Consider the following 19,860-nt stretch of genomic DNA (forward strand, 5'->3'; position numbering starts at 1 on the left):
TGTGTTTGTACACGCGTGGTACACTTATGTGAGCGTAGTTTGGAAGAAATCGAAAAAGGAAATGCATCGAAAATAATTGAAACAAAAAATTCGCAATAAGTCTGTATAGTCGAATAAGTCTGCGATTTTTGATTCACAACATTGTACATAGTAACGAATCCTTTATTTAATGGCTAACTTGTACAAGGATTAGCCTAAGGTAATACATTATAGAGAGCATTTACCTAAAGGGATATAGGGCGTATTGTATATTCTGTGTAAAGGAATAATCATTGTAAACGTGAGTTTCATATGCAATAAATGAAATCTTTTGTCGCACGGATTTCCCTTTTTTGCTATTGAATATGTGTGTGTGTCTGTCTGTGTCTGATTTCACCTATTTTACGTCGTTAATTTATTCAGAAACAACAATTTTATATTTCATAATTGAGCAGTTCATTTGTCCAATTAACTCCATTAAAAAAAGTCTAAAAATATTCATATATATATATATATATATTGTTATTTATTATTCAAGAACTATAAAAATATTTGTTATTCAGTATTGTATTAATTAACTAATTATTTATTTTAGTAGAAATTTATATGAAATATTATATTTTAGTTTGTCCAAAATGTTAAGAATTGATAGTGAAATTTGACAAAGGAACAGTTCAATTAATTCTCATTAAAATTGAAATTCTAATTTTTCTTAAATCTTTTTAATTAGAAATATTTTAATTATTGATTCCTTCGTTGTAAAGTTAGACGTGTACGTTTATGTAAATTGATTTAATTTAAGAATTTTTATATTATTGTTTAGATTAACAGTTAGTATAGTACTTACTTGAACAAAATTTCATATTGTATTTATATAATTTGTAATTCCTAACACATTTCGATCTCGATGCAATATATAAATTAATATAAGAAGAATGTGAATATGATAATATGAATAAAATCTTTTTCAAAATAAAATAAAAGATAAAAAAATAAAAAAAAACAAATAAAAATTACCATTTTGGAGATGATCACTTACTACTTCTGGATAACAAGCGCTAGATGGCTCTTCATGCAGCTTTCAATTTTATTTTCAGGATCCTAAAAAAATTAATACTATTTACTATAAAAGAATTAATTCATTAGATTAAATAACAAAGTACAAAACTGAAATATTTCATAAAATGAGCATTCAATAAATTACTGTAAGATATTAATTGAAAATTAATGAATTTGTGAAAGAAATTTTAAAAAATTCACAGACAAGGTTGTAGATCATTTTATCATCTTTATTTCTTTCTTGACTTATATTTATTTATTTAATCATAGTATTAATGCAATATTATCATAATAATTTATTATTATTAAAAAAGGAATGAAACAATTACCTATTATTTAAGAAAACTGCATTGATTTACGAGGAACACCATACGCTACACACTTTGCACATTAACGTTTGGCGCCAGCCATATTAAACATGGCGATATTCAAACTGATACAACGTAATACAAAAAAAGTTTATTATTTTATTCTTCGAGTATAAACATTTATTAATCATATTAAATTATATATATACAGTGTATTTAAATATTTTATTATTATATTAATAAGTATTTCACAATTAATGTCCTATACAATATCTGTAATTAATTAATAATTGGATAATTTAAGTAATGTTATTTTGATTACTTTTTAATTTCTTTTGTCGTATGCAATAACCGCGTGTTATCGAGAAAAATCGTATGCGCAGACTCGAGAGTGGCGCTTGTGTCGATTCGTTTTGTTGTCATCTGCCACATTCATACTAAGTTGTTTTTAACCCGATTTTCATTAGAATTTTTAGTTTTAATCTATAAAGTACAATTTTCTTTTAACAGAAACATAATGCAATCAGTGGTGTGATTTAATATTAACGAGTTTTAATAATAAGAAAACTAAACCAGTGTTCCTCATAAATTAAAAATTGAGGTTAACTTCTCAGATACTTCCAAGTAATGTAAGTAAATCAAAGTCTATTTTTCTAAATTCATAATGCAATACTTTCTGTACTATTACTTAAAATTATTATTATCACGTAATTACATTCAAGAATCGTATTTAATACATTTTGATTGACATTATTAATCGTATAATTAAATCATTTTGACATAGTACAAATTACTTATATATATTATTCACTGTCATTGATTACAGGTGACAATATTGACTTAGTAAATGGTGATTATCAGTGCCATGGAAAGAAGAATAAAATTAAAAACTTTGAACAGTCATATTACTTGCAAAATATGTCGTGGTTATTTAATAGATGCTACTACAGTTACCGAATGTTTACACACATTTTGCAAGAGTTGTTTGGTCAAACACTTGGAAGAAAAACATACCTGTCCGACATGTCAAATAGTAATACATCAATCACATCCACTACAATACATCAGTTTCGACAGAACTATGCAAGATATTGTTTATAAATTAGTTCCAGATCTCCAAGAAAGTAAGTAAAAGTAACAAAATCTAGAGATGGCATGAACTAACTTAATTATCAAATAGTATAAATGCATACATTAATGTACTTATTATAATATTTATATTTATAGATGAAATCAAAAGAGAAAGAGAATTTTATAGAGCAAGAGGTTTACCCTGTCCAAAGGATATTCTACCAAATGCTGCTGAAGTGGAAGAAGAAAAAGCAACTGCGGATGCCCATGCAGAATCAGATTATCACAGAGCTGATGAACAGGTATGTTGTTATTAGTATTATTATTAAAAGAAAGTATAATAATTATATATTATAATATTTATATAATATTAAAGGTAAACGTATGCCTGGAATGTATAAATGCTAGTTTGAAGACATTAAAACGAAGATTCATCAGATGTTCCGCACAGGCTACAATTACACACCTTAAAAAATTTATTGCCAAAAAGGTTCTTAGTGGCATGGAGAAATACAGAGACGTATGTATACATTTTGTACATATTTAATAAATCAACCCCTTGCATTATAAAAACATGTAGATTGTTATGCAACAACTTGTAGGGAATCTTATCGTCCAAACATAAGAAGCATGAAATATAGCAGGAAACTCAGCGTGTTAACTCACAGTGCAAGGGGTTAATTAATTGTTTCTCCATTTAATCATGTATTAATTTATTCTTTTCTTTTTTCTTCGCAGATTGATATTTTGTGCAATGATGAATTATTAGGTAAGGATCATACTTTAAAGTTTGTATATGTGACAAGATGGAGGTTCCGGGACCCACCCTTAAGATTACAATATCGACCACGAATAGATATTTAAAACTATGTTTTTTATATAGAAAAGTTACGAAAAATTCGTTATGAATCAATTATATATATATATATTATTATATATATATCAATTATATATATATATATTATATATATATATATTATATATATATAATTATATATATATATATATATTTATATATATTGTTTTATCAATTCGTTGATGCATCATTCATTGCAATATTTATGGATTGTGTTCTTCGCAGACAATCTTACTTATAGTTAAACTATGTTGATGCTCAACGATAATGGTACAATTCTTTATCGTTTTAAGATCTCTATTCAATGAATACCGATTGCATTTGTCAATATTATGTCTTATATTTAATTTTTCTATTAGATGTATCTCGAATTAGTTTTTACGTTTATAATTTTAACGTAATTGAGAATATCAACGTTTCGACAAAGCGTATTTATATTAAAACTGATACAACCCTACATTCTTATTAGATGTAACGCAATAACAATTGTTCATATACTGCAAGTATTATTTAAACACATAAAATAAGTTTCTTTATAAACTTTAAAAATCAATAACTCCACAAAATTATACATTATTGGTACAATGTATTTTACCTGTTGTTTGTAATTGGTCAATTGGTCAATTGATCAACGACATTGTTGCGTGACATTTAATTAGAACTTAGGGTAATATAAAAAGTAAAAATGATCGCTACATTAATTGAAAAATTTCATTAGCATCATGTGATTTTATATTTTCTTATGGACTGAGGTTGTTTGTAATTTAATCTTAAACATTCGTCATTTATGTTTATATTCTTCTTTCTACTGCGATTATTTATTTTGTTAAATTATTAAGTTTAAGCTTTTTTTTATTATATTTTATTTTTCGTTTGTATATTTATCGTTCTATTATAGTTATCACCCGAGCCTACCACTTTCACGCATCAAATCATAATTTGACATTTTTATTTGAAAACACAACAATATTATCGTAGACAGTCTCTTTCTCGCTTTTACAAATACTATCTTATATCTTACGATGACTGTCATTAATCTTTCTACGTGTAATTAATAGAGTTTCATTTGACTATAATTTTCACATAGATCCAACTCTTTCACACACACACACACACACACAACACTACAAATAAAATATTCTGACTGTAAATAAAATATTTTTGACAAAATTCTATATACATTGCGCGCATAGATGCAGCTTTGTATGAAGCAAACAAAAGTATACAAATTAGGATCTAATATGCGTCTAGGTCCTGTTAACTTTCTATTATGCTTTATGCAATGCACATATTGTCGGATTAAACACATATTTCCCTCGACATAAAAATAAAACTTACAATAATAATTTTATCGAGGAACTAAATATTTTCAAAAAAAAAAGATAACTTTGTCGAGTGAAATATCGTGTTAATATCGACTTATCTCTCATAGTAGATCAAATCATTTTTATGAAACGATATTAAGAAAGAAATGAAGAAAAAGATTTAAAAAAAAGAAAAAATACTAAAACGTGTGATTGTATATATAAGTATTAGAATGTTGAGAAGTGTATTTTGCAAAGTAGCAGCAGCTGCGCTTAAAAGCGTTAGGGGCTTGTATATTGTACACTGTGTGTGTATATCTATAAATTATTAAATAAATATGTTTTGTACAGTACTGTACCAATGATCGCTGATATATTTTCAACATCCGTTGTTGGTAGAATAAAGGGAAAAAACAGAAAACTGTTTCTAATTTTTAAAAAATCACATCACGCACCAAAATCTAATGTAAGATCATGTAAACATATTGTAAAATTTAAAAATTACCGCCATTCGCGCGTTGATATATTGAACCAATTATAACTCTACTTTAATAAGCTCTTAAACTGACCAATCATCGAGCAGTTCCCCTACTAGCAACCACATTTTCGTTTGGGTATCGCAAACATTTCTCCGTCAGATGGTGCAAGCAACGGATAGCGACAGAAGCGCACTCGTCTCAATAACGAATATAAACGTAAAAAAAGAATAGGAAAAAAAGATAATCTTTCACACTTTTTCTCATGAATCTGGTCCCGCCGAGTGTATAGTAAAATAGTGTACATTATATATGTACTGGAAGATCGCGTACGCGACTTAAGACTTATCTCGATGTACCTCCGACTCGATAAAAGAAAATTGTTGTGGTGTAGTTTTATGTGTTGTTGTGCCGTCGTTAAAGCGACTAAACCGTTTTGATAAATGAGCCTGCAAGGTAGCCTTTTTGCCGAAGATGTGGAGTACGACGTGACTCTCTTTTTGAAAGACAATAGAAAAAAAAGGTATGCTATAGTTATTCGTAATCTCTGTTAATACAGAATTGTTAAATAAGTCGAGGTAATTATATGAATTATTTGAGGAATGGGAGGAATTCATTCTTGCACGCGCGCGCGTCCTTCCGTCTAACGTAACGGTCATGCAATCGAACCTCTTATTATGGCGAACGAACTTTCTGTACATCACTCATACATATATATATATATATTAGATTACCCGAAAAGATCGTATATATGTATAAATATATATTCAATTAAGTATTTTCATTAAATTCATATAATTTTGTTCACAATTAGCACGAACATTTTAAGCAACCAATTCGATTAATATTGTTATTATAAAGTTCATAACGTTTTTGAACAACAATGTATTACATATTTAAAACATTCAACATAAATACATACATGTATTTAAATATATTATATATATATATATGTGTGTGTGTGCGTAATATAATACACTACAAACGATTGTTGCACAATTTTTTTCAGAATCGTCAAATACTTTTCGACCAACGATTGCATTTAATACACTAAACTTCAAAAATAACTTACAATTAGATTGATAAAAGTTTTGACCACGATGAATGCAAGGAGTTTTATTTTGAGGAAGGAGTTTCTTTTCACTGTCCTTCCACCCCACACTCCCACCCATCCTTCCAACCCCTCTTCTCTGATGATCAGTCTATTGACTCCACTCTCCTAGGCCAAGTATAGCTTTTATATAAATATCTTAGGTTCCTTCGAGAAACGATAGCATTGTTTCTTCTTAACTGCTATTAGAATTCTGTTAATATTCGTTATTCTCGACCAATCAGAAACATTAGATTTAAATACACATACTATACCTTATATACACAGTTATCATCAATAATTGTGATGATAATTATGAACTTGGATTAAATCCAAAAATGGGAAACAATTGATTTTATTTTAGATTATCTAATGAAGTCAATGATAAAATAAGTTTTTATTCACTGCTTTCACTCTCTTGGTAATAATTATTTATATAATAAAATACATTTGTTTCCATCTTTTCACATATATTTTCAAAATTATTAGCACAAATAATCAGACAGTGATATGATAATTAACGTGTCTATATATAATAAAAGAAAGTCCATACCTTTCTCACATATACTTATATATTCTACTACATAACTACTTTCTCGTTAATCTCTTGTGGAAGTAAAAAAGATGAAGAAAAAGAAAAAAAACATGTTTACATTCTCATACATTGTCAATGTAAGCGCAATCGAATTTTATATCGATGTGATTCATAGCGTTGTTTTTTCGAAACGCGATGTCTCAATAGGAATCAAAAATGTTTGTAGTATTGTGTCATATCTGATGTTAGATAAGAATGGCTTATGTAGGTAGACAAGGGGTGTGGCATAATATTTAGAACGAACTTTAAGAAATGATAAGAAATACAAGAACAATAAAAATATAAAAATTATTAAAAGGTGCAACCACTTGCACATTATGCGCGTGCGCAAACAATTTTCTCGATAAAAGAAAACATGCATGCATATTTTCCCGCTGAAATATGCTACTTTAAGATTAAAACAATTCGAAATTGATTAATGTAATGTAACTTTTAACAATTGAAAACTTGATTTTATTATTTCAATGTATTATAGTGCAGTTTATAATTTTATTTTTATATTGCAACCTAATCCTATATGTATTTAAAAAGTTTGTAAATTCGATTTCATATTTAACCATCTGCGCAGTAAACCTTGTGCGCAACGAACGAAGTAACATTTTCTATTGCACTTCATTGTTTAACATTCCACTTATGGGGACTTGCAGTATAATATTACTGTATGCATATATTTGATACATCCTGCATAAATCATTTAAGAGAAAGAAAGAGATAAAAGAAGGAGGAGAAAGTGTGCAGAATACATATTACAATAGTGGACGACAAACTGTGGCTCCCAACACAATATTAGGTTTGAATAATCATTTTTATAATATTGTTGTATTAAAAATTTGTGAATTCTGGACAGGATTACAATGTAAATTTAAAAAAAGAAATCCGAAACTCTTATCAAAGAAGTTGCTCACCCCTGACATATTACGTAAAAGCCATGAGTTAACCTCTCCTACTCCTCGAGGTCCCTCTCGAGTATTCTACCTTATATAGCTGCGCATGGTTGCGCAGTGTTCAGCACCAACGGGGCACTAAAATCAGTATATATCGATATACATCAGTAATCAGTTAGAGGTCGACGTTGGAAGTATATACCCAACTTTATTTTTAATTAATTTGATCTATCAGCTCTCGCTTTTTCTTCTCTCGGATCAGTACGATCCCTTTCGCTTTTGCAGGGTCCTCGTGTTTCCTCCTGTAAACAGCTATCAACGATATCTCATACATCAGCTAGTGCAGGATCGTTTTGCCGATTTCCTGCGCACCTTCTCCATTGGCCAAGGGCTCGACAGACGTACCGTCGTCTGCTACAAGACCGACGTGATCAGGTAGACAGAAGTCCGTTTTTCTTTTCTCGGAATTATCTAACTTAATCTTTTTGTATACAGGTTGTTTCGTAAACGTCAGTACTTCAAAAGGATGTATCTGCACACTGTAAACAAATAAAAACTATTATATGAATATATGTCCAATGTATCACAGGTTTCTAATTTATGGATCATTCAAGATTTCGAAGTACCCGCTTCTTATCTCAGTGCAAGCTGCTGTAAAACGTTCAGTAATGTTCTGAATTCGACAAAATACTTCTGTACACTTACGCGGAAATGACCAGCCATGCACTTCACGTATAGTTCTGCATACAGGATTGAACTGAAAGCACGTAGATTATACTCAAGAAAACTTCCCGGAACGTGGAATTCCAGATTGTAGAATATTTGAATACATTTCTAAGAATGGTTGAGTCAAGAAACATACACTTGGAACATTTTCTTTGATCATCCATTACTCGAAAACTGATGTATATCGGACATCTGTTCGTATGGCATCTTTTTATTTCGTTTACTGTGCAGATTTATCCCTTCAAGTGTTTTTAATGTATATTTAAGAAATACAGTGTATATACACATACTCTCTTTGTATTCTATTGGGTATATATTTTGATGTCTCTTTCTTTGTAACATCAGACGTGATACGATCATTGACTGTGACACACATTTACACATACACGGTCTCTTTTCACTTTCGTTACAAGCTTAACGATTGATGTTACGTATTTTCTAACGGAACAAAAAGAAATCTTTCCATACGTGGGTTCTCATCATCGATAGGGTTTCAAATATTTCTCTGTTTATATGATAAACATGATTTTTTATATATTCATATATTTATTACAGGTTTTTCACTTGTAATTAATCCTTTGGCACAAGATTGTCCAATATTTTAGTCATATTGAGCTACATTTGAAAATCTACAACTGCCTAGATTACACTATTAGTGCACATGCATCATGCATTATTGCACTTATGAAAAAAACATGACCATGAATATGTAATTCATTTTTAATCACTTATCTGCTTCCTCTAACATTTTTTTCTAATTTCTAATTTAAAAAAACAAAATAACTTATTACAATTGCATTCAATATCAAAACTTTTGTTCGAAATATCTTGTCAACTAATCGTTTGTCAACATTCTATTATGAAATTTTTCTATTCGAAATGGTAGAAGAAATAAATTCGTGTAAAAAAAGAAAAAAAACTCGAGTAAAAAAAATATCGATGACCTTAAAATCTTTTTTTAAAAATACGACATTGAAAAATTCTTCCCATCGTCCGGTGTGGGCTTTGAAATAGAGTGAAACTTTTTTCTAAAAATATTTTCCATGCGTGTAGAAAAATAAGAAGAAATATTTCAAATGATATAATTGTTGAGTGGTACAACCGGTCTAATATAATACAATATAATAAAACCAGTCAACATTTATTGGGAGAAGGTAATGTTGTTTTCGTTTGTTCTTGAATTCTTTCAGCAATATAAAACATGAAAAATGGACTCGTGTTATTATAGTATCGCAAAGAGTTTTAAAGATAGACGGTCAGTTTTCAGAAACTCTGATTGTTTAAAACGAGTAGTCAATATATCAGACTTTCTCAAGACGATTATGAAAGACTAAAACGTACGTGAAATCCCCAGTAATGGAGGAGGCACGTCAAACGAAAGTGAAACTGACCGGCTCTCTTCACTCAAGGTCGTAAATACGTTCTCGCGTACATATATAGTGTGTAGAAATATATACATATACGGCCTCTTTTTATACAATCTATATGTATACGCGTAGTTCTTCCAGTTTCATTTTTCTTCTTTTCATTTCTTACAAAATTTATAAGAATTTACAATTAGAGTTGTTGCTTAATCATATCAAATTTTATCTTTGCATTTATTGTTAATAATTTTTCACAGAAATTACTATAAGAAATGTATCTTTGTGTTTTTGTAAAGGGAGCCAGGATCGAATGGTGGGGAACAAAAGGAAAGTCCTTCTAAAACGTTGTCCTGTGAAATGGGTGTTATAGAACGACGACAATCGTCGTCGAAATCACCGGAACGTATTCGCTCACAGCAACAGCAACAAAGGCACGCTGATCCAAGGATCGTTTCAAATTGTAAGCATTTTAGAATCGTTCAAGTTTTTTTGATATTTTGATATTTTATATTTTGTTCTAATTACTTTTACCTATCCTAACTCGGTTACGGTTTATAGTGTATATATGGTATGTGTATACCTTTCTCTTGTTACAGCAAAGTCCGTTGCACCTGCGGTAGAAATCTACGTACCACCTCCAGCAAGAAGGGCAAGAAATAACGAGCTCCGTTCGCAACATCGAGAAACTTCGACTCATGTTAAAACAGAGGATAGTAGTAGTAACGATAACGACCTTACGGTACTCCCTTCCACATCTTCTTTTTCTAACGCGAGGTAAGCGTTTTTCTTGTAAGTTGTTTTTTAACAGTTATCTTATTACGGGCTTTATGTACAATTATTTTACTTGTATTTATTTTATTAGCAAAAACATATCATTCTAATCATTAATGTATTGTTTAAGAAATAGTCGTCAAAGAAGACCAGATCGTGCAGTTTATGTACCAAGGCATAGAAGAAGTGGTGCAGAAATAGAAGTTAATAATACACGTCGTTCTCACGAAGACAACGTTATCTTACAAGATCCTGTAAGATTAACAATCACAACAGCGGTAACAGCGTCGAATAACGCCATTAGCGAAGAACAAGATATTATATCATCATCATCGTCGTCGTCATCATCATCATCGTCATCGTCATTATCATCGTCGTCGTCAAAATTAAACAGGGAATCCGAATGTTCAACATCATTAAATACCAACAAACATAATAATTCAAGTTTGAACAGGGATCATTCACCTGTTAGCTCTCTGAAATCATCAAGCGTAAAAGTAGAAAATACTGAAGAACAAGTAAAACCAGTGAAACTCGACGAACAGCAGTCAACGCTCTCGAAAATAACAGACGATCGTCATCATCATCCTACGCACGAGGAAGAAGAAATAGAATCAGTGAAAGGTGAACGATTGCAAAGTGATACGTCGTTAGTTTCTTCATCTTTGCAAGAACCTACACTGATTGACGAAACTTGTACTATCCAACAAGTAATCGAAGTCTTACAAGAAGACAAATCTGAACTTTTATCGAACGCTCAATCCTCAGAACCTAACAGTAAAAACAATAACGACGCGACGAATCATTGTCCTGCCGAAAAACCTGTTGTTATTGCAGATTCGAACGACAAACCCAATATGTCGAGTGAGAAAAAAGATGACGAATCAAAAGATAATGTATCGTCGAATCGTCGTAACAACACTGTCAAGAAAAATAACGAGAGCAATAATACCGTAAGACGAAATATGGTATCCTCCGATGTTTTAATAATATCCGACGTTATTACCAATAATAAAGAACCCGCGAAAAAAGCAAAAGAAGTTCCTGTTGTTACCGTGGCACCGCCAGAAAAAAAAGCAAAAAAGGTTGAACGACCAAAAAGCAAACCGGCACCACCACCGTCGCCTCCGATCAAAATTAGCAGAGACGAATGCGATTGGGATAGTTTGTTCGACGATAATGGCGATTGTTTAGATCCGTCCTTGATTGAAGAGGTAATTATACACATAGGATTCACTTTCTCTTATTGTATTTTTAATGAATATAAAAATATACTAGTTGGAATTATTTTGTAATGTAACAAAATACGAATTTTCAAATGTGATACGCTTGTATCAGAAATATCCCGAACTTTGGACTTGGAATTTGAACTTATCTTTAATTTGATGCTATCATTTTCGTTTTAGTTAACATCGGCTGTTGGCGAAGTAGTGATAGAACAACCAAAGAACGATTATAAAATTTACACTAAACAAATAGAATCACTATCGAGCGACGAATTTGGTCACGTTGTTGAGATCTATAATTTCCCATCGGACTTCAAAACGAGCGACTTGGCAGCTGTTTTTAGCCCGTTCAAAACTGGGGGCTTTGAACTTAAGTGGGTCGACGACACCCACTGTCTTGGTGTTTTTAGCAGTCCTCTTATTGGTAAGATCAACTTACATATTTAATAATACATTTACCCTAATTTACTATTATCTCTGTTATAATATTGAAATGTTTTTTTGTTTAATTAAAGCTGCTGAGGTATTGGCTTCGGAACATCCGTTCGTTAAAACCAGACCTCTTAGCGAAGCTACAGCTTTAAGTAAAACAAAAGCAAGAAGGAGTGCTGAGTTCTTGCAACCGTACAGAAGTCGTCCAGAAACTTGCGCTGCTTTAGCGAGAAGGTTGGTTACAGGTGCTCTAGGTGTAAAATTAGCAACAGCGAGACAGGAACGAGAACACGAAAAGAACATTTTACGTGAAGCTAAAGGTACGTACATTATACTACAGGATGATCCAAAATAAATTTCCAATTATGAACTTCTCATTTCATGAATTACATACTTTACAAATTGTTATTATTTCTTGAAAACTCTGTTTCTACAAGTAGATATTAAATGCCTTGTATATCTATTTATAAATGGACAATATTTTATCCAATGAAATAAGAAGTTATTAAAATATTGCAGAGAAAAGAAGATTGGCCAATAAACAACGAGAAGATGCTTGGGAAGGTATAATCCCTCAAAAGTAGCATTACCTATTAGTGGTCCAATGAACTGGCAGAAAAATAAGATATACCTCGTATCGTATGACCTACGTTGCCTCTACGTATTTGTGCCTTACTCATCTATGTTTTAAATCGTAAACAGAGTACAGGCGTACTTTTCGAATCGAAATGATTACTACTGATTTGAGGGGAATAATTATTAAAAAAAAAAAAGATAAAAAGAAGAAAAAGAAACAAACGATTCGTTAAATAGATGAGTGTGGCATGAGAAGCATTTTAAGATTCTCGTGTATGTATGTGTGTATGTAAGCGTGTGTGTGTGCATGTTCTATTTTTTTCTCTTTTTTTTTTTTTAATCAATATGGGATATGTACAAAAAAAAAAGGAAAAAAATCTAAAATTAATTTATCCACTCTTACACATATCATAAGGTAAGGAAAGACGTGGTTTTGGGTACGGTGTTCTATTTTTATTTTCTGTTTCAATGCATGCTTTTATGTTTATTTTTTTTTTTACAAAGATAACCGTATTTTTTGTGAAAGAAAAATATAAGAAAAAAAAAGATTGTTAACGATGCAGGCCCAAGACCAAAATCACGAGCACCCATTCAATCGGTAACCACCACACAACCCCGGTTTATTCCCCCTCCGCCCCCAAAATGAGTAATTTTTAAGATTCAATTAGGACGAGTCTGTTTACGAAAACGTTGTGAACAATTGCATATTGTTATATATAAGTTTTTGCTATGTGCAATTTTATGGAAGACAATAATAAATTAGAATTTTAAGGATATATTATTGAACGAGGATTTGTCGTTTACCGCGTGCTTAATGGGGGATTATATTAATTAATAACTTATATACACAGGGTGTCCTGTAACCAATGGCTCAAGCGAGGAGGGGATGATTCTACATTTAAAAGAAAAACTAAGTAGAAAATGTAGAATACGCAAATGCAACCCTGCTGTAGAATAAGCAAAAATTCTTTACTTAGTTTTTCGTGTAAAATCATCCCCTGCTCGCTCGTACAATTAGTTACAGAACACCCCTGTATACATATATATATGTATATGCAAAAGAGATGTCCTTTTTCAAAAGTTATATAATTTAAAGAAAGAAGGGATGAAAAATAAGAAAAAATTGTTCAAAAGAAAAAATAAAAATAAAACTTATTCATCGAATAATCGTGGGCATTATAATAATGATCTGTTATTATTATAATAATATGTTGTGTATAATATCTGTAAACTAATATTGCGTTAGAGAGCAAACTGTTTTTTACTTTATGCCTGTTATGTGTAAATAAGAAGAAGATAGAAAAAAAAATGTTGAGAAAATTCTGACGCTCATTGTTTCCAAAATGTTTTATGCATGCAATAGAAAATGACGATGACTATAACGACAACGATGACAACGACGAAGACGACGACGACGACAACGACGATAATGATAATGGTGATGATTTTCAAAAAAGAACCTCAACAATAGATTGTATTTTTATATACAATTGTTACAAATAAAAAACAAAGGGTTATATATATATTAACCACCAAAATCCTAGTCAATGTATGAAGGAAATGTTACCCCAATATATTATTATTATTATTATTATTAATTATTAATTAATTTATTAATTAATTATTACTATACGTGTTACGTTTCAATCTGTCGTTCTCATTCGACGAACAGAAAGAATTTATTAGAATAAAATTATTTTACGTATCGTATCGATAATACATGGGTTCTTCATTTTTCTTTTCTTTTTTTTTGTATCCTTCACGCATAATATAAAAAATGTTTAGACATATGAACACGATGATGTTACATGACGTAATTTGTTTGTTTTTTGCTTTACGCGTTATTTGTATGAAATAACAAATCTCTATTACATTTTATCTTTCTTTCTCTCGTTTTCTCTCTGCCTCCTATTGCATATTTTATGTAAAATGGTTGAATTTTTGGTATTTCATTTACCATTTACCACCTTTCTTCTTTTTCTTTTGCTGAACCTTACGCTGTTGTTGACGTGGTCCAGAAACTTCCACGGCAGTATTGTGACGAGGATTCGGTGAAGGTTTCGCATTGGTTGGCATTTTTGTAATATCACTGGAAGTTTTAAAACAAATATATTAAATATTAAACACATTGATACTTATAATTATTTTGTTTTGTATTAAAAATCAAGGAAATTTATGCCACTGGAATGGAAATATAAATAAGCATACTTTTATGAATGTTACTTATTGGCTTATCCAATATTAAAACATTTCTTATTTCTTATTATAAATGTTGTTTACGTACTATAGATCGCTTGCACCAGTTGCTGCACCTTGTGTACCCTTCATCGTAACATCTCGATTTCTTCTATCTCGTTTCTTTCTAAAACCACTACGCTCATGCCTTGGTAACCATCTTTCAGGATCGGGAGGAACATTAGGATCATAATTCTTAGGTAATTTTCCTTTACGTTTACGAATTTTACGTTTCTTCAATGTCTGATCTACTACTGGTTTACTAAAAATGCAAAATAAATGCATATATAAGTAAATCAAAATTTCATAGAAATAAATATATAATAAAAATATTACAAACCCTGGCGAAGGTTCTATTTTCTTTCGTACAACTTTTGTACCAATAATCCAATTGCTACTTTCTAAAGCATCAACATCCGTAGTCTCTGCAAGATCGTGCAAAGGTGGTAGCCTTTTGTACAAAAGATTAGCTTTAGTTGGACAAAATTGTACATAAGCTACTACTAATTGTGCCAAAGTTTTTGTATCTGATGGAGAGGCATCTACTAATTCTTGTAATATGTCAGCAGCAACTTGAATTTCTCCACCACGTAGATAAAAGTCGGCAGCTTGTCGCCATAATTCACCTAAATTCGTTGTAGTATCCTAAAATTAAAATAATTTATTTATCTCGTACATTACGTTTAAATTATTTTAAGTCTTTTATACTCTAATCTTATACCTTATGTTTTTTGTAATAATTTACTGCATTCTTCAATGCAGCCGATGCTCTATCTCTATTATTGTCTGCCATATGAAGCGTAACAAGTGCACTGACTATACCAGGCAACGATTTGTCAGATTCCGACAAATTTTCGAGTATATTAATCGCCTCTTTTCTTTCACAATGACTTAAAAGAAGTTGTACAGCGACTAATTTCATTTGCAATTCCTTTTCAGCAGTCGCGTATTCCAATAACAATTTAGCTGCTTCCTGAGCTTTACCATCCTTGCTAAATTGAATAGCTTTGACAAGCATTGCATCTGCTGCCAATGCTGGATAATCCTTAGCAAGTTTATTACACAATTGTTGACATTGTTCGCCCTATATAAAACAAAAATTAATTTATAATATACAAAACCATAATTGAAGTATAATTTTTCAATCATTCTTACCTGATCCGTATATAAAGCTAATAAACATTGATTATATGCAATAGTTCTTCTTTGCTTTGAAGTCAACTTATGTTCCAAACTTTCATGCGTCGCACTCTTCATTCTCTTCTTACTATCAAAAACATTTTGATCTTTGTTCAAACAAACAAGATTATTGCTTGCCACTGCAACAAGTGCTATGTCATCGGGCTTGGATTTCAAAGCAGCCGTGTATAAAGCTTGTGCTTCTTTTTCACGTCCTTGAAGTTGCAAACAACAACCGAGTTGTACTCTGATGATACCAAGTTCGTTTTCTATTTCTTCTTCCCCAGCTCCATCTTCTTCTAAACCTTCTTTACACATTTTCTCAGCAGTTTTCAATTTCTTCTCAGCTTCCACTAACATACTCTTATCGATCGAACTTCCTAAAGCAATCAATTGACAAGCTGCATTGTAGGTCAACTCATAGGTATCCTTTTGTAATGATAACATTTCTGTAGACTAAAAAATTATATGAAATAAGATTAGATGATTTAAATAATGGAAATTAATGGAATAATGTTATAAGTAACATTCATAATCCTCACTGAATTTTCAATTGTAAGATTAACAAGAACTGCAGCCAAATTAGTTTCTCTCTCGTCTTCGTATTCATCATCAGAATTTTTAATAATGTCTCTGTAAATCGCGAAACATTCCTCATATTTTTCCAATCGATACAATATTTGTGCTTTCAATTCTTTTACTTTTAACGAGGGATTCTGTATATTTTCGACAACCTTCAATGCCTCAGCTACCTGATTTAAACGATACAGACAATAAGCTTTCTCAAAGTCAAGATTTCTGAAAAAAGAAAGAAATAAAGAGTTAGAATGTCTATAGAAATAAAAATATTGTATTGTAAGTAGAATTTAAATGACTTATTCATACATTGCCAACTTTTGATTTTTTGTTATTAACTGCAATCCTTCATTAAACTTGGATAACTGGATATAACAGATGACTTTACAGTGGAACGCAGCTTCCTCATCTTGAGAAATACCTAAAACTAAAATAAAAAGGATGAATAAATTTATTTAAATAAAAAACAGAAAAAATAGAAAATTACGCATATAGGTTAGGAATTTTTTTTATAGTTTTTTTAACTTGGATAATAAACAATTGAATACAGTATTTCTTACATTGTTTAATAATTAATTAATACTAACACGTGTAACATAAGTGTGTTTTTTAAAAAAATATAGGTTAAAAGTGATATAGTAACCAAACGTTGTGGCATTTAAACATTAGATTAGTATAATTAAAGAGACATCTTATAGTTTGAATAATACGTACTTCTATTAGCTGTTTTTAATGCTCTTTCATATTCCCCATTTTGTCCTAATTTATTTAATTCCGCGTACAACGCTGAAATATTACTTTCTTTCGAACTCATATTGTCCAACTGACAAATGCGACAACGTGGAACTTACAATGGATTGGATTGGATAGTACAAGGTATTCAAATATAGTTTTCATACGATTTTCAATCATTCTCAATACTTCAATAATAGTTTAAATAATTTATATATATGCAAAAACAATTATACATATGTTTGCATAGATTGGTCTATATTTATTAATAAGTAAACATATATATACACCTATGCACTTAACATAAATTGATTTCATATGTCATACTGCAAGTGACATATTGCTATTGAATTTGATTATATAAGGTGTACCAATTTTGTTCAGCATATTTTTATCAACATATTCAACGAGTAAAAATAAATTCAAAATGTTATACAAACGTGAACTCATAAATATTTTATTAAAAAATTATAACAAAAATAATTAGGACACTCTATATATGCACGCATGCATGCGTGTACTTTCAATGGGGATTTCTTTTTACATGTGAATATTGTTTTTTTTATTTAGATACACGAGTTCAATGCTTGATTATAAAGGAGGAGATTTCATAAGAAAAGAGTTTTTAAAAATAGGAATAAACTTATGTTTTGTGATAAAATATTGTACTTTATTTGAAAAACAATTGGAAGGTATTTGCTTGTGTTGTAATTATCAATTTACAATGAATTATTCACTTTTATATATATATCACAAAAGTATGAATAAAATATTGATTATTTTAATTACAATATTTAATTACAATATATTTAATTCAATATGATGAATTTTTTATTTTCTAAAAAACATTTCATCAGATTACCTCCTTTTTCGCAGACATTAGCGCCACCTGAAACATATTGATAACGTTATTCCATTGGTTCATATCAATGACCGCAAAAAAGAAAAATTTATGAACGTAAATAAAATATCTTTCACTGATTACGGTTGAATAAAGTCAACAGCGTTAATTATTAAAGATAATTTTAATAAGTAGATTATAAATATAATACTAACCAAGGCTTTTACATTTCTGGAAAACTTCGTCAGCTTTTTCTTTGGGAATACTGTTCGGTAATTTGGCATACAAAACTTCTTCGTTAAGATTTCCTTCCGGACTTAGCTATTGGAAAACAACAAAAAACAAAAGAAATAGAAATTTTATTAACGATTCATAAATATAAAAGAAAATCAATTTCGTGTTTTGTTTTTTCAATTCGCTGGAATACTCACAATGCCCATTTTCTTTAAAAAGCAAGCAGCGAAGCAGGATAATTTTTCATCATTTTCAGCGATGTTTCCGTTCTTTGCATTTTCCACGATTGCTTAAAAAACAAACATAATAAAATTGCATTGTATTTTACAGAAGTTCAAAGGAAAATGAAGCGATTGATATTTGGATTTGCGACGAAGTTAGTTTCGTCTAAACAAATATAAAATATTTTATAATTACCAGCATCGACACCAGTTTCGGCTATACAAGAATCCTTGTATTCCTTAAGTTTGGCCTTTTGTTCATCGGTGAGTGCCTAATATTAAAAAATATTCTCATAATCTGATTTATGTTATCAAAGTTGGTCTCGCCTTTAACAATACAGGATGCTTCAAAATAACTTACAATCATTTCCAGAACTTAAAACTTTGTAAAGTATTATTTGTCTTTTAAATATTAAATTAATTTTAGTTTTTTTTTAAAGTACTAAATTGATAAAACTAATAGACAAATGTATTTTAGAAGGAATATTCAAAATGGTCGTCTTATACATTTAATAAAAACGTCGAAACGTTTTTTACAGTTTTCAAAAATATTTGTATATTTTTTCACGTTATTATTTCAAATTATTGCATTCTGAATGATCTTATATATAAATAATATAAAAATAATGAAATTTTATATATATATATATATATATATATCTTACCAATGCACCGACGAAGAAAGCAATTGTGAAAGCAACGATGATTTTCATATTGATAGATGATACTTTTCTCGAGATCGAGGTCTGAAGTTTACTGAACGATCCTTGAATCTTCTCTTCTCTTTTTATAGTAAACAGCTCGATCGTAAATTGTATAATCATCAAATGACTGCTGCTGTCTTCTTATAGTCTTTTAATGGGGGGATGTATTTGATTGAAGAAACAAAGAAGAAGAAGAAGAAGGAGAAGAAGAAGAAAAAGAAAAAGAAAACTTTAATTTTGCTTACGTATCCTATGAATTATCGTCGAATATTTTATTCTCTTCCAAAAAATTAACTATACCTACACTTACATCATTTGTACATATAATGCACACAATAATTTTTATTATTATTCATTGCTAGTTTCGAACAAAATACGCACAGCAATTTAAGTTTTTAAATGGAGAACCATCTTTTTTATA

The 19,860-nt window shown here is 30.1% G+C and overlaps 4 protein-coding genes and 2 long non-coding RNA genes across 9 annotated transcripts; 3 read left to right on the forward strand and 3 right to left on the reverse strand.

Annotated features, from left to right (window-relative positions):
* The first annotated feature begins 1,719 nt into the window (after positions 1-1,719).
* Positions 1,720-3,343, forward strand: LOC122515289 (polycomb group RING finger protein 3). The gene is made up of 5 exons (XM_043632592.1): positions 1,720-1,975; positions 2,173-2,470; positions 2,574-2,719; positions 2,794-2,937; positions 3,156-3,343. Exons 2-5 carry the CDS (start codon positions 2,194-2,196, stop codon positions 3,279-3,281), a joined length of 693 nt encoding a protein of 230 aa, XP_043488527.1. The 5' UTR covers positions 1,720-1,975; positions 2,173-2,193; the 3' UTR covers positions 3,282-3,343.
* A 65-nt stretch (positions 3,344-3,408) lies between these two features.
* Positions 3,409-13,971, forward strand: LOC122515290 (GATA zinc finger domain-containing protein 7). 4 transcript variants are annotated; one of them, XM_043632594.1, is made up of 8 exons: positions 3,409-5,576; positions 7,908-8,057; positions 10,009-10,172; positions 10,309-10,486; positions 10,620-11,697; positions 11,890-12,133; positions 12,225-12,461; positions 12,661-13,971. In XM_043632594.1, the coding sequence occupies exons 1-8, from the start codon at positions 5,497-5,499 to the stop codon at positions 12,723-12,725; spliced, it is 2,196 nt and encodes a 731-aa protein (XP_043488529.1). In that variant the 5' UTR covers positions 3,409-5,496; the 3' UTR covers positions 12,726-13,971. The 4 variants fall into 4 exon arrangements, with proteins under 4 accessions (XP_043488529.1, XP_043488528.1, XP_043488530.1 ...); XM_043632593.1 differs by having other exon boundaries at positions 3,410-5,576; positions 10,614-11,697; XM_043632596.1 differs by lacking the exon at positions 3,409-5,576 and adding an exon at positions 7,219-7,528 and having other exon boundaries at positions 10,614-11,697.
* LOC122515295 lies at positions 8,084-9,035 on the reverse strand. Its single transcript, XR_006303245.1, has 2 exons — positions 8,328-9,035; positions 8,084-8,161 (listed from the first exon to the last, which is right to left on the reverse strand). It is a non-coding gene; the product is annotated as an uncharacterized LOC122515295 (long non-coding RNA).
* A 382-nt stretch (positions 13,972-14,353) lies between the features above and the next one.
* Positions 14,354-17,660, reverse strand: LOC122515291 (signal recognition particle subunit SRP72). The gene is made up of 8 exons (XM_043632597.1): positions 17,422-17,660; positions 17,017-17,134; positions 16,674-16,929; positions 16,108-16,587; positions 15,674-16,036; positions 15,293-15,597; positions 15,002-15,214; positions 14,354-14,806 (listed from the first exon to the last, which is right to left on the reverse strand). Exons 1-8 carry the CDS (start codon positions 17,519-17,521, stop codon positions 14,671-14,673), a joined length of 1,971 nt encoding a protein of 656 aa, XP_043488532.1. The 5' UTR covers positions 17,522-17,660; the 3' UTR covers positions 14,354-14,670.
* A 427-nt stretch (positions 17,661-18,087) lies between these two features.
* On the reverse strand, positions 18,088-19,511 carry LOC122515292 (general odorant-binding protein 56d-like). Its single transcript, XM_043632598.1, has 5 exons — positions 19,401-19,511; positions 18,932-19,007; positions 18,712-18,803; positions 18,496-18,601; positions 18,088-18,328 (listed from the first exon to the last, which is right to left on the reverse strand). Exons 1-5 carry the CDS (start codon positions 19,446-19,448, stop codon positions 18,249-18,251), a joined length of 402 nt encoding a protein of 133 aa, XP_043488533.1. The 5' UTR covers positions 19,449-19,511; the 3' UTR covers positions 18,088-18,248.
* On the forward strand, positions 18,817-19,624 carry LOC122515293. Its single transcript, XR_006303244.1, has 2 exons — positions 18,817-18,999; positions 19,529-19,624. It is a non-coding gene; the product is annotated as an uncharacterized LOC122515293 (long non-coding RNA).
* The last annotated feature ends 236 nt before the right edge of the window (positions 19,625-19,860 follow it).

Source organism: Polistes fuscatus, unplaced genomic scaffold (assembly GCF_010416935.1).
Source record: "Polistes fuscatus isolate 324 unplaced genomic scaffold, CU_Pfus_HIC Scaffold17, whole genome shotgun sequence".
Taxonomy (NCBI): domain Eukaryota; kingdom Metazoa; phylum Arthropoda; class Insecta; order Hymenoptera; family Vespidae; genus Polistes; species Polistes fuscatus.